At 37.9% G+C, this 13,069-nt stretch overlaps 1 protein-coding gene across 1 annotated transcript in view; it reads left to right on the forward strand.

The window, feature by feature from the left end:
* VPS50 (VPS50 subunit of EARP/GARPII complex) overlaps window positions 1–13,069 on the forward strand; it is a 135,431-nt gene that overhangs the window by 37,719 nt on the left and 84,643 nt on the right. Inside the window, exon 6 of the mRNA XM_072412872.1 lies at window positions 10,378–10,448. Coding sequence (XP_072268973.1) covers window positions 10,378–10,448 — 71 coding nt within the window. The remainder of the gene's footprint in view (window positions 1–10,377; window positions 10,449–13,069) is intronic.

Here is a 13,069-nt window from a genome sequence, read left to right on the forward strand (position 1 = left end):
CTTTTAAGCTTATTGAGATCATGAGGATAAAAGAAAAAACCGTACATCGATTAAAAAAAGTAAACACCCTATTAGGAGCTTTCATTGTAAGCTTTTTCAGGCAGGCTCCTCTCCTTCTCGTGAGTCATTGTTTGTACCTGTCTGTCATTTTCGATGACATGTGGAAGGCATTTGATAGGTAAAAAGAAACAATTTACTTTAGGTGGGACCACAAATGGTGTGCAACAATTTCCATAATCATTTGGACACCATTAATTCAAAATTACAATCTGGCATAACATACAATAAAAGTCTCCAACCTTATTTCCCAGATAGTTGTCCTACCTGTTTTTCACCCAAAATGTCATCTTGCATACAAACTATTTTCACAGCACAGTTAGTCCTGGTATTTTTTATTATTATTAAACTGTATTTTTAAAATGCCAACATATTACACAGCACTGTACATTAAATAGGAGTTGCAAATGACAGACAGATACAGACAATGACACAGGAGGAAGAGAGGACCCTGCCCAAAAGAGTTTACAATCTGGTAACAACACAGCTCAACAAAAAAGACTTTTTCATTTGCCAAGGATTTTTTTAATATATATTTAGTGTATTTCAGCTCTGCTGAATCTAGAAATACCATCAGTTTCATTGAATTGGCTCTAGTTCTTGTGATACAGAAATCATAATAGACGATTTTACCAACAACAAATGTTAATTATCAATCTTTATATACACCAATGTTTTGCATTTTATATATTAAATGTAGCATTTTTTTTCATGAAACATTCACGTGCTTTCTTTTTGCATACATTTTTTTAAATCATTCTTTTTTTTACAGAAATATGAATTCTTACCAAAAGCTGTAACCCCGAGCCACATTCGGGGTAGCAAAAAAAACCCTACCTGCCCCCCTCGATCCAGTGGCTTCCCCTATCAAACCCCAGACGGTTTTTGCATCACATCCTTGGCTTAATCGGTGTGTTGCCTGAAGCGTCGGTACGCTGGGGAGGCATGGCTTGGTGGGACATTTAAAAGCAGAGTGCATTGTAATCTGCTTTTAAAACATTGATCAAAGTAAAAAAAATTATAAAAAATTACTCTGATTAATAATTAATAAATCCAAAAATTGATTCTATTATTGTACCCTTGTTTGGACAAAATGTAATTTTTTAAAATAAAATTATTAAATTTATTATTTTTTATAATTATTATTTATAATTATTATATTTTAATTTATGATTTGTGTTTTAAACTTATCATACCCATGAGTAATTCCTAAGAATTACAGGTCTAAAATATTTTTAAAATTTCCACGCAAAACAATGTACCGCTTTTGACATAAAAATACAGACATAATTAGACCACCAGGGGGGCTAAATGACCCTAATGCATTTTGCTACATTTGAATATTACATTTAACTGAATAATCTCAGTAAAAACAGAGAAGAAACATTACAGAATTTGTGAAACAAGCATATCTTTTATAGTTTGGTATTAAACTGGGGGACCAAGATAAATATTGGACCCCCATATGGTATGCAAAACTTGTGTAGAGTGTCTACGTCAGTGGAAAAATGCTAAACTGAAAGTTTGACATTTGGTACCTATGGTATGACGAGAGCCCCAAAATCATCATAATGATTGTTATTTTGTGCTGTTAATGTAAAAGGTTTCAATGACTACAAAACAAGTGGGAGTACCCTGATTTGGAATCGGCAAGATCACCTGTGCCGCATGGTGCTGATGTTCCCATACCAGTGTTCAGTACACTCCCTGATATTCCTGTACCCGACATGGACGATATACAAGGTTTGGAATGTAATCCAGGAGTTAGCAGTGGAAGTGAATATGAAGGAAGTGTTTAATCAAACCAGCAGTTCTCCCAAGAAGAGCTCAATGATTTAATATGTGACCTAAGTCTGTCAAAACAAGCATCTAAACTTATAGCATCCAGGCTAAAAGAAAAGAACTGTCTGAGACTGGAAGGTAAAATAACGGTTTATGGGACCAGAGAGGTGACACTCCGATCATATTTCAGTGAAGATGGAGACTTTGTTGTAACATCTCTCGACTACTAGCCCAAATGGGAGTACAGAAAACCGAGCAGAAGACTGGCGGCTTTTAATAGACAGTTCCACTCTAAGTTTGAAATTTGTTTCGCTGCATAATGGCAACTGCTATGCATCAATTCCAATTGGTCACTCAGCAAAACTTAAAGAAGAATATGAAAATATCAAAATGGCCTTAAAAAAGCTCATGAACACCAATGGTCCATATGTGTTGATTTAAAAATAGTGAACTTCCTACATGGACAGCAAAGTGGAAACACAAACTACCCATGGTGCTTTTGGGATAGTAGAGCAAAGCAGGATCACTGGAAAAAAGTCACATGGCCTCCAAGGGAAAACATAAAAAAAAGGTGCAGCAAACATTATTAACAAGCCAATGGTTGACAAAGAAAAAATCATTCTCCCACCACTACACATAAAGTTGGGATTAATGAAGCAATTTGTTAGAACTCTGAACAAGGACGGTGATTGTTTCAAATACATTTGTAGATTCTTCCCTGGAATGAGTACTGAAAAATTAAATCAAGAATCTTTGATGGACCTCAGATTCGGAAACTGATAAATGATTCAAATTTCGTTAGTTACATGACTGAAACTAAAGCTTCTGCCTGGCACAGCTATGCCATGGTTGTTAAGAACTTCTTGGGTACACATAAAGCGCAAAATTATGAAGAACTGTTACAAAACTTGCACCTAAACTTCAAAAATGTAGGTGCTACTAGGAGCATAAAGGTACACTTATCTCTATAGCCATTTGCTATGACACATGACTGCTGGAGTCTTCAACATGATTGTCCTGATCATCAGCATAAAAGTAAATCATACAGAGTTTTTTAATGGCTTCTTTGTGATTAGTTCTGTAAATTTACTGAATCTAGAATATATTGGCATTAAGTATTTCAAAAATTTTATTTTGTGTACACGGGCATTGAATCATTGAATCATGGGCATTGAATCAATTTATCTACTTTAATTTTGCTTAATTTTCATGTTTCATTAGTTTTCTATGAGGTTATTATTGAGGTCATTGTTTCATAAACTAGAGCCAATATAGCAAAACTAATACCATATTTGGGATGTGTGCATCAAACAGAACCTAAAATGACTTTAATCTGTTTGGCAAGAAAATGTTTGTTGACCAATGTTATGCATGGTTGGGTCATATCCCATTCAGGGGGAGAAATGTATTTGTCATAAACAAATTAGTGGATCCGTGATGAAAAATCTTCCCGGTCTGTTTGCTTAGCGAATAGAAGCTTATCTCCTGGTCTCTGTACATCGGAGAAATATTCTGCTCCCAGAAGTTGCTGATTCAGTCACATTTCTGGATGAAACCGTGAGAAAAGGCAATTTAACAATTCCACGTACTTACTTTTAAACAGTAATCTGTTTTTAGAACAATAATGGTGTGACAAATCTATTAACGCAAAGGTGAAATTTTGACTTCAAGCCCTATGTATCTCTCCTATAAGCAAATCTTCACTTTTCTAGAACCACTTTAAAGATGGAGCAGGGAAAGGTGAAGCTAATATTCTCTAAAAGCAGCTGAAAAAGCACAAAAATACCTAAAAGTGCCAGCCATTTCAATAAGTTCATAACTAGCAGCAAAGGTGCACAGCTTATTGACATCCAATATTTATATAGCGCCGACATATTACACAGCGCTTTATACAAAGTCCATTGTCATGTCACTAGCTATCCCTCAAAGGAGCTCACAATCTAAGGTCTCCTCCTAGGTCTCCTCCTTGGTCATATATCTTTAATACAGTCTAAGGTCAAATTTAACCTAACTTCATGTTTTTGAAATGTGGGAAGATGGCCAGAGTACCCAGAGGAAACCCATGCAAACACAGGGAGAACCTGTAAACTCCATGCAGATATTGCCCTGGCCAACATTCGAACCTGGAATTCAGCGCTGCAAAGGCCAGAGTGCTAACTACTGAGCCACTGTGCTACTCAGCTTTATAACTTTAATTGACTGCACATGTTGGTGCACTTGTTTCCATCAATTAAATATTCCTAAAAATGTTTCCTTAACAAGAGGTAAAACAAAAATTGCTATTTAAAAACAATTGTGCTGGAGCTAGCAGCTTCACATTGGCAGGTATAAAGAAATCAACCTCATTTTTACCGTTCATTATAATTTAAAAATTTCCCATGTCCCTGCTTAATAGTATTCTGGAAACATCAAATTGGGACAATGTGCATCTATTCTGTGGTACCCAAAGCCATTTTTTGTAAATCATTTTTTTTTCTGTGCCGTAAGTGATCAGCTGCTCAGTAGGCACGTACTTGTTAGAGACTCAAGTCCCTCTCCATAGTCTGGAGTGGCGATAAAACTAGCATCCATCTACAATTTGAATAATTGTTCCCTCACTGCCCATTTGTGCGTTCCCTCCTGTCCTGTTGCCAACTTGCATTAGAGATAAATGGAGATGAGTTGTTAACTGACAGCACTGCTCTAGGCTGCTATGATTGGATTTCAGTGTACCTGTACCCAAGTGGAGTTTGCGGGGGTAAAGATGTTTAATCTGCCAAAAGTTTGCCTTTCCTTGTTCTTGCTTTCCTCCCTCCTTGACATGCTAGTGATGTTTTTATTTGAAAAGCTGTTTCCATACACACCTTATTTCACAAAAATTGACATCATTACTGAAAATCTGTGCTTCTCAATACAACACAGGCAGGCTATGACCTTGAACCCACGTCCGCACTTTTGACAGCTGGCAATTGAGAGTGTTCTCCCCGGCCCCTTTTAGCTGGGTGCACCACCCGGCACTTTTCTGTTTTTTGGTGGTTACTGAAGTGTTGGGTCACGATACAGGGAACACCACCTTCCTACAGCTTCTTCCCACCCAGCTTTGGGGAGAATACTGAGTGAGCAGCACAAAGTACACCCCTAGTAATTTCTTGTGGAGCTGCTGCAGGGAGACATGATGTGTGCTACCATGTAGTGTCTCCAGAGAGACAGCAGTTCCTAGAAAGAGGAAGCAGTAAACACACCACAGCCTCACTGCAAATGTGAACCTAGCCTTGGCCTGGTAATGGGATAAGCTCTATCTAACTTGCTGTCGCTTCTGTTGCACGTTACGAGTAGCTCACAGTGTACCTTTACATCTGTGCACTACGAAGGTAAGGCTGGATTTGACTTTATTGTCAATTAAAACTTTCATAGGAAATAATATTCTCTCCAATGTTCTACCCAGCCCTTTCAGCTTGGCACACCACCTGGCACTTTTCAGTAACCACTTAGCTGTTTTTGGGTTACAAAAAATTTGGGTCACAATACAGAGGCAACCAATGACCTACAGCTTCTTTTAACCCAGCTTTCAAAAATATTCTCGTGAGAATTCTGTACTGTGTTCTTGTCAGTGGAAAGATACGGGATAAAGAGCCAGTGACAGTAAAAAATTAATAGCGGCTGCTGTCATAGGTGGGAATGTTTATTCATTTGTTCTCAGTAATGAGCACCATGCTGTGGATTTTTTTGTGTAGCATTTTGGTGGTAAGGTGATGGGGAGAAAGCAATAAGAGCTTATTACCCTACTAATAGCTTGTTAATAGCCATGCAAATCCAAGAACTGTCTGCAAATTATTTATTGTAGCCTCAACCATCTCACATCCATAGAATTCTTGGTGGTCACTAAGACCAAGTGGGGAATAGGAGTTCATGCTTTGCTCCTACTCTGAGATTTGCCTATATTGTACAGTTTTCTATATCCAGGTTTATTTTAAAGTAAAGAAACAACCCAATCATTTCCATTGGCCATTCTTGTCCTATTGGTTATGTGAGATTTCTTGTTTTGCAGACAGAATCTCCCCAAAGTGAGGAAAATGCAATTTTATTTGTCACTGTAAAAAGTATTAAAAAATTTTCTATTCTATTGAGATCTCAGAATTTGGATTTTAACTCTTACTTACCTAATCTTGGTGACAATGGCTTCTAGGAACACATACCACCAATAAGAACTAGACAAGCACTCTATACAAGTACTTCTATCCAAAAATAATGATTTACATATGTTGGGGTAAACAATTAGGGTAATTACTGAAATTTATCCTAAAATTTCCTATGATAATCTCAGAATATGACTTCTCTCTCCATCTATGTTATGAAAATGTAATTTACTTGCGTCAGGCTGTCTGGTATACATGGATCTCAATATATTTTTGATTTTTTTTCTGATATCTTAGATGTCTCTCATTTATCACTTTTCTTGTTTTTGATATCCTAGATTATTCATAATGGAAATCCCAGTTGGTCCATCAGAGTGACATGTGTTCTATGAATCCACTGCCATATAGAGAGCATTACATTTTCTCCTGCTAAATTTGGTTAACTACCGACAAAATATATATTTGAGTTTACACACGGGAGTGAGGGTAATGTGCAGATGGTGATTCTGTCACCGAGACATAATTTGTCTTTCTTTCGAATCCGAACACTGAATTACCAAGAGGAACACCAAAAATAGACAAACAATGATATTGTATACTGGGAGATGATTTTATTATTTCCTTTCAATTTCTATTGTTCTGCTTCATCATTCAGCAGTATATAATATGAATTCTTTTTTGTGAGCAGAAGATTGCAGTGCAAGGAAAAGGGGAGCAAAAACAGCAGATAATTAATTCAGTTTTGTATTAGCATTAAAAGAAAGAGGTACACAACTCAGATTTTGTTGCAATTGAGTATATGTATGTGTGTGTATGTGTGTGTATATATATATATATATATATATATATATATATATATATATATATATTTTTTTTTTTTTTTAACCAACTGTTAGCCCATCTTAGAAATGTTGTTTGCCCGGAATTTAGCTTTAAAGTGTTATTAAACCTTTTTTTTAAAAAAAAAGACATTTTGCTGCAGACCTCAGCACTTATGTTTGTTAGTGTAGTCTCACAAGCCTGTATTTGCTTGGAATATACTGTTCTATATTCTGTCCCCTCTTCTGCTATCTTTTGGGTGGCCCCAATGCCTTGAGGGGTTCATTTGAGCCCTTCTGTAGCCTCCCTTCTAGATTGGTCTACAGCAGAACAAGCATGCGTGTTCTTTTGGGAGATGGCATGCATGTGTTTTCTTTAGCTGGCATTAGGGAAAATGGCCCATAAGGTTCTGATGATGGTGAAATGGCGATGAGAGAGTCTGGCAAATGCCCCATTAATATGAATGTGCTGTTTGTTAATGCTTAAAGGTGGTGTTGTTTTTTAACATGATGACAACCGTAAAAGTGGCAATCGGTACAGTAGAATTTGTGATTACTCTTGCATTATTGTAGTACTTCATAAAGTGTCAATCAAAAAACAAACAATACAAGAAAAAAAAATGGCTCCAATCTCCAAGGCTCTAAATGGCTTTAATCACTACTTTTTTGATGAACCTTCCCTCAATGTCTTGTTGGTTTGGCCTGTTTATTTACCTAAGTTTAACATTCTGGATATAAACACCAATTGAATGACATTTGATGTTACCACTCTGCCCGCAGATCATCTGTCTAGCGGCTTGCAGCATCTTCAGTATCCCTTTAGTCGTGCAGAGAAGTATCTTTCTTTTACTCTGCAGTTACTCTGAGGGTGTGCACAGGTGAAGGGGACTTTAGGAAATGTGCAGCAGCCAATGAGCAGACTAGTTCCTGGTTCCAAACCTGTCCTGCTATTGGCTGCTGGTCTTATTTATACCTTCCTGGTTCCAGGTTCTGGTTGCTTGATCCTTAGCCTTGCTACCTGAGAGTTGCGCATATATACTCTGCCACATTTAGCCTTTTGGATTCCTGACCTTGATTACCCTACATTGTGTGGCAGTGTTAACAAATATCTGACACAAACCAGTGTATTCTGCAGCCTTTCACTTTGTGACAAATTTTGCAGTCTAATGGCTGAAGGAAAAGAGATTAAGGAAATACTTCCTTAATATCTTAGAATCTTCAACTTAGGTAAGGCTGGAGCTCAAACACAACTTTTTAATTATAAAAGTTGTAGTCTTTTATTAAAGGATAATGTTAATGTATTTTGTGACATATCATAAATTTGTTTTTGCAGACTGTAGTTTTTAATTAGTTTTTGTGACATAACATATTAATCTACCTAAACAATTGAAACTTTTTTTATAAACATTTACAACGTTTATATAGTACATTGTTTAAAAAGATATCCTGTCTAAATTTGTTTTTATATAAACTGACAAACATATATCATAATGGTCGCTTGAGTTGGAATCTGGTCATCGTTTCCGTGATCACTTTTTTTGACATTGGTACAGCACAGAATTAGTAGAGCTGCAGATTGCAGCTAAAGACATATCCCTAAAATGTCATCATTATGAGGCATTGTGTTAAGTATTATTAGAGAGATTGCAGATGAGAAGGGTTACATCTGTCCAGTACAACAGTACAGCACAATGTTAAACTGTTGTCCTAGCTTCTTACACTAAGCCTGTTCATAAAGAGGAACTAAAGCCAAAACTAAACTAAACTCAATCCCGCAGTGGAGTCCGGTTTATCCGGAGGTCTCTTCTGTTGGGTCCTGCGTCGTCCCGGCATTGGTCTGCAAGCCGGGGTGCCGCCTTCTTTGTCTCTTCTTCCTGTTACTCTTCCTACATCACCCGACCCAGGCGTGGGATTGCGTGACGTAGATGGGGAAAAAAATTTGCCAATCTCACTGCGCATGCGTGAGATAGGCAAATTTTTCCCCCACAAAAGTCTCAGGCATACGCAGAAGGAGCACCGTAATGCCTGACGTAGATATTCCAGCATTCTTTGCTCTCCCATTCGTTCTCGATCACCTAGGTAATTGAGAATTAGGGGGCATTGCTGCATTTTTTTTTTTTGGGTCTACCCTTTAATGTAAAGTGAAATTTCTGAGTGTAGGTACTCTTTAACTACATAGTTCTCCCCAGAGCTTTTTAGCCGGTTGCTCCGCCCGGCTGATTTGAATACCCCGCCCAGCTCTCGGCAGCTCTCATCCTCGGATGCACGGATCTCAGAGAAGCTGCTCTGTGTCCTCCTGTGCAGCCTTCATGTGAAGGAGACATAGGCAGCCCCGCCCCCATCTTATAGCACAGAGCTCAGATTTCTGCCTTTGAAATGTATCCACTGCTAGCTCTGCGTGTGAATTCTGCATCCTCACAGCTTTGTGTACAAACCTCCATATCTCCTAATATGTATGTCACAATGACCTGTAATTTTCAGGGTGTACAGGGGACCGGGGCAGGCATTACAAAGTTGTAACAAATAATTGGGAGAAGGTAGAACACTGAAAAAATAAGAGGTTACTGATTACCCATGGCATAAACAACTGGAAGCACTAAATTTGCCGTGTTTTGCCACGCCCCCTTTTTTTACCACCCGGCTACAGCTTCCTACCACCCGGCTGAAAAAAATTTCTGGGGAGAACACTGAACTATATAACCTGTCACGCTTCAGCTTCTGTACAAATGCATAAATCACATTGCCATTGTAGGGCAGAGTTAAAGTATCTCTTTATCTGGTAAGTTTTTCGAGCTCAGTGTAAGATCCACATTAAAACTAAATAGTTGCATCACGTCTTGCAAAATCAGAATCCAATTAAAGCAGCAAACATTCTCAACATTTTCAATTTTAAGGAAAAAACATTTCTTCCAGTTCTAACACATTACTTTGAGAGAATCGTACCAAACCGTTAGCTACAAGTCCAAGAGCAGACAAAGAGGTAGCCTATGACATGAAATCTGCTGTGAAAACCATTCTCACCCTGTAAATGGTATGCAGGAATGGAGTAGAACATGGGAGGTTCACAAGAATGTACTGTGCTTTTTCAGTTTAAGTACAACAATTTTTGAGTGGTTTAACAACCAGAGTTGAACCTTAATGTATATAGTCCCTGAAAACTAACTTTTCTTGTTTTGTCTCCTGTTGGTCCATTAATAATAAAATATTGTATATTGGGGATGTGTTTGTAGTTATGTTCTGTAGTGACAATGTTGCTTCTGTACATATAACCATACAGTGAGTGAAGGTTGTCCCCCTAGGGTAAGGGAGTGTGTTACGGACAGTATTATAGGTTTACATTAGGTGAAATGCATGAAAAAACGCAACCACCACATCAATGGCTGGTAATTTGTAAGGTATTTACTTTTTCCTCTAGATATAGATTGTAAATTGTTAGACTGCAAGATCTTTTGGGCAGAGTCCTCCTGCGTCATTGTTTTTATCTGTCATTTGCAATCTCTTTTTAATTTACAGCGCTGCATAATATGTTGGTGCTATATAAATACAGTTAAATAATAATGATAATAATATTAAATGATTTTCTGTTTTGTTTTTCTTATTTGCAGGAGCTGGAGCGAGTTACATCTCTGCAGACAAGTCTTCAGCTTGCAGCTGTTATATGTTCCAATGGAAGGAGGTAAAAGAAGGAACATATAAAATGAATGTGTGGGTGTCTGTCTGTGTGTGCAACAATCACCCTCCTATATCATTCCTCCTTCTTTGTCATTATCTTCTACCAACTTGTTCTTTTTGTGAGGTGATGTTCTGAACAGGATGGACTTGAAATAAAATGATGGCTGGAAGTATCTGTCCACTGTCAGACTAACAAGCATGCTTGGATTAGTGGTATTGTTGGAGCAAATTCAATATATGTGACAAGTGTAACTGTGTGAGCTTTGATCAAAGGCCGCATTCACCTACATAGCTGCAGACATTGTGGAGTAATTCATCCTTAAAGTTTTGCAGGTGCATGAAAAACAAGAAACAAATCATCTATATGCATGGTAGCCTTAAGAAATAATTTTCAAAATGTGGCAGGTAATATATATTGTATATGGTTCTGGTTTACTATACTCCGAGGACCCTCAGTTCTCAGTGGTTCCTCCCTTTGAACATTGTAGGGGAGAATAGAAGTATTTATTTATCTGTTCAGTTTTTTCACATCAAAACTAAATGGTTGCATCACATCTTGCAAAATCAAACATAATCTGATCCAATAAGCAAACATTTTGGACATTGGAAAAAAAAACCGAAACATTTTTGTCCAGTTCTCATTACTTTGCAATAGCTCCATGTTCAAGAGCTGTCCCCCAAAGGGGCTTACAATTTATTGTCTTTACTATAGTCATTTCTTTAATACAGTCTAAGGTCAATTTTGGGGGGAAGCCAATAATTTAACTCCATGTTTTTGGAATGTGGGAGGAAACCGGAGTACCCGGAGGGAACTCAAGCAAGTACAGGGAGAATGTGCAGACTCTATACAGATAGTGTCCTGGCTGAGATTCGAACCTGGTATCTTGTGCTGCAAAGGTCAGAGTGGTAATCGGTGAGCCACCGTTCTCTGACATGAAATCTGTTGGGAAATGCATTATCAATCTTCGAATGCTTTGCAGCAATAAAGTGGGAGGATCATTAATATACATAGCTGCAGGTATTGTGGAGTATTTCATCCTCAACGTTTTGCAGGGGCACATTGCATCATGCTGGAACAGAAAAGGGCCTTACTTCTGCTGCAATTATCCATGAGGGGAACACATGTTACTACAGTATTATGTAGTCACCTGGGAAAAAGGTTGCAGGTATGAAGTGTAGGGTTAAATGCCAGTGGATTAGACAGGACACTTGCAGCAGAAATTTTTTTCCCTTCCCTGTAGTTGTCTTAACAGTTTATTGCACTTCATGTTCCCAAGTATCTATTTTACATTATGTCTGCTTATGGTACATATATAGATATTGCAGCGAAGAGCCGCTGCTGTCCCTGTAATTTCCTCCAGAACACTTTATACTGGATATAGTAATTACAGCATTTCTTCTTTGAGGTATCAGAGAGATAAGTTTTTCCCCTTATTTTTTATTTCAGTGGTGTCTTTGATGTCTCATCTTATAACTAAATGATTTGAAACTGTTACCTGGTTTACCGGCAAATTGGCAACATTTAAGAATTAAGCTGAAATTTATTATTTCTTTAGGTTCCCCTCACATCCCCTTATTAACATGCGAATGATAATTTGAAATAAAGCCTTTCTGTGTTCGTTATATACCGTATTTTTCGGACTATAAGACGCACTTTTTCTTCCCCAAAACTGGGGGGGAAAAGTGGGTGCGTCTTATACACCGAATACATGTTAAATATAACAGTAATTAAAAAAAATCATACTCATCACTCTGTGTCAGAGTGATTAGAAGGGGATACATTGACACAGAGTGATTTTTTAGTATTTTGTTCAGAATCTTTTTTTTCTAGGTTTTTCTCCTTCAAAATTGGGTGCGTCTTATAGGCCGGAGCGTCCTATAGTCCGAAAAATACGGTAATTTGGTTTCATATATATACATTGCAGCACCTTTCCTTAATGCTGATTTTCCAGCTGAGCCTCTCTTATTGATGGCACTGAAGTCCAATGAATGAAAGGGGAGAGCCATTGACACCCAGGCTGGGAAAGACCTAAATAAGCCTTTCTCAAACTTTTTATTATGCGGGAACCCTTACAATAACTTTCAGGTCTTCTGGGAACCCCTTCTATAACTACTATATCCACAGCTCACAGCGTATTAGTGTGGTGGTCAGTGGGAAGTATTCCTCTTACATTGCTGGCCATTAGGAAAAATGTCACCCCTACAGATCATTCAAAAAAGATCATTGGTGTCTATACTAAACCTAAACTGACCTGAGAAGCACAAACTGCTCATTGCTTAAGATTCCCCCAGAAACCTCTAAATTAACTCAAGGCTTTCATAGAACCGTGGTTGAGAAACTTTGGCCTAGATAGTGATAACGATGCTGAGTGTCCTTCTGCTAGGAAATGAGGTGGCCTCTCCCTGATTATCTTCAGCTTCTAATGCACTTTATCGAAAATTGTTTGTGTTCATTGATATCAGAATAAGCAATTTCACTACACGTGTGAAGTCTTTACAGCAGTGGCATAAAGGTCAGCAGACAGAACCACAGCATGCGACACGAGGCACAGACATTAGACACAACTGAAAGTGCTGAACATAAAGTTTCTTTAGACAGCCTTAGCTTTTGAACAGAGCAAAGAT

The sequence above is a fragment of the Pyxicephalus adspersus genome, chromosome 5, assembly GCF_032062135.1.
Source record: "Pyxicephalus adspersus chromosome 5, UCB_Pads_2.0, whole genome shotgun sequence".
Classification (NCBI taxonomy): Eukaryota; Metazoa; Chordata; class Amphibia; order Anura; family Pyxicephalidae; genus Pyxicephalus; species Pyxicephalus adspersus.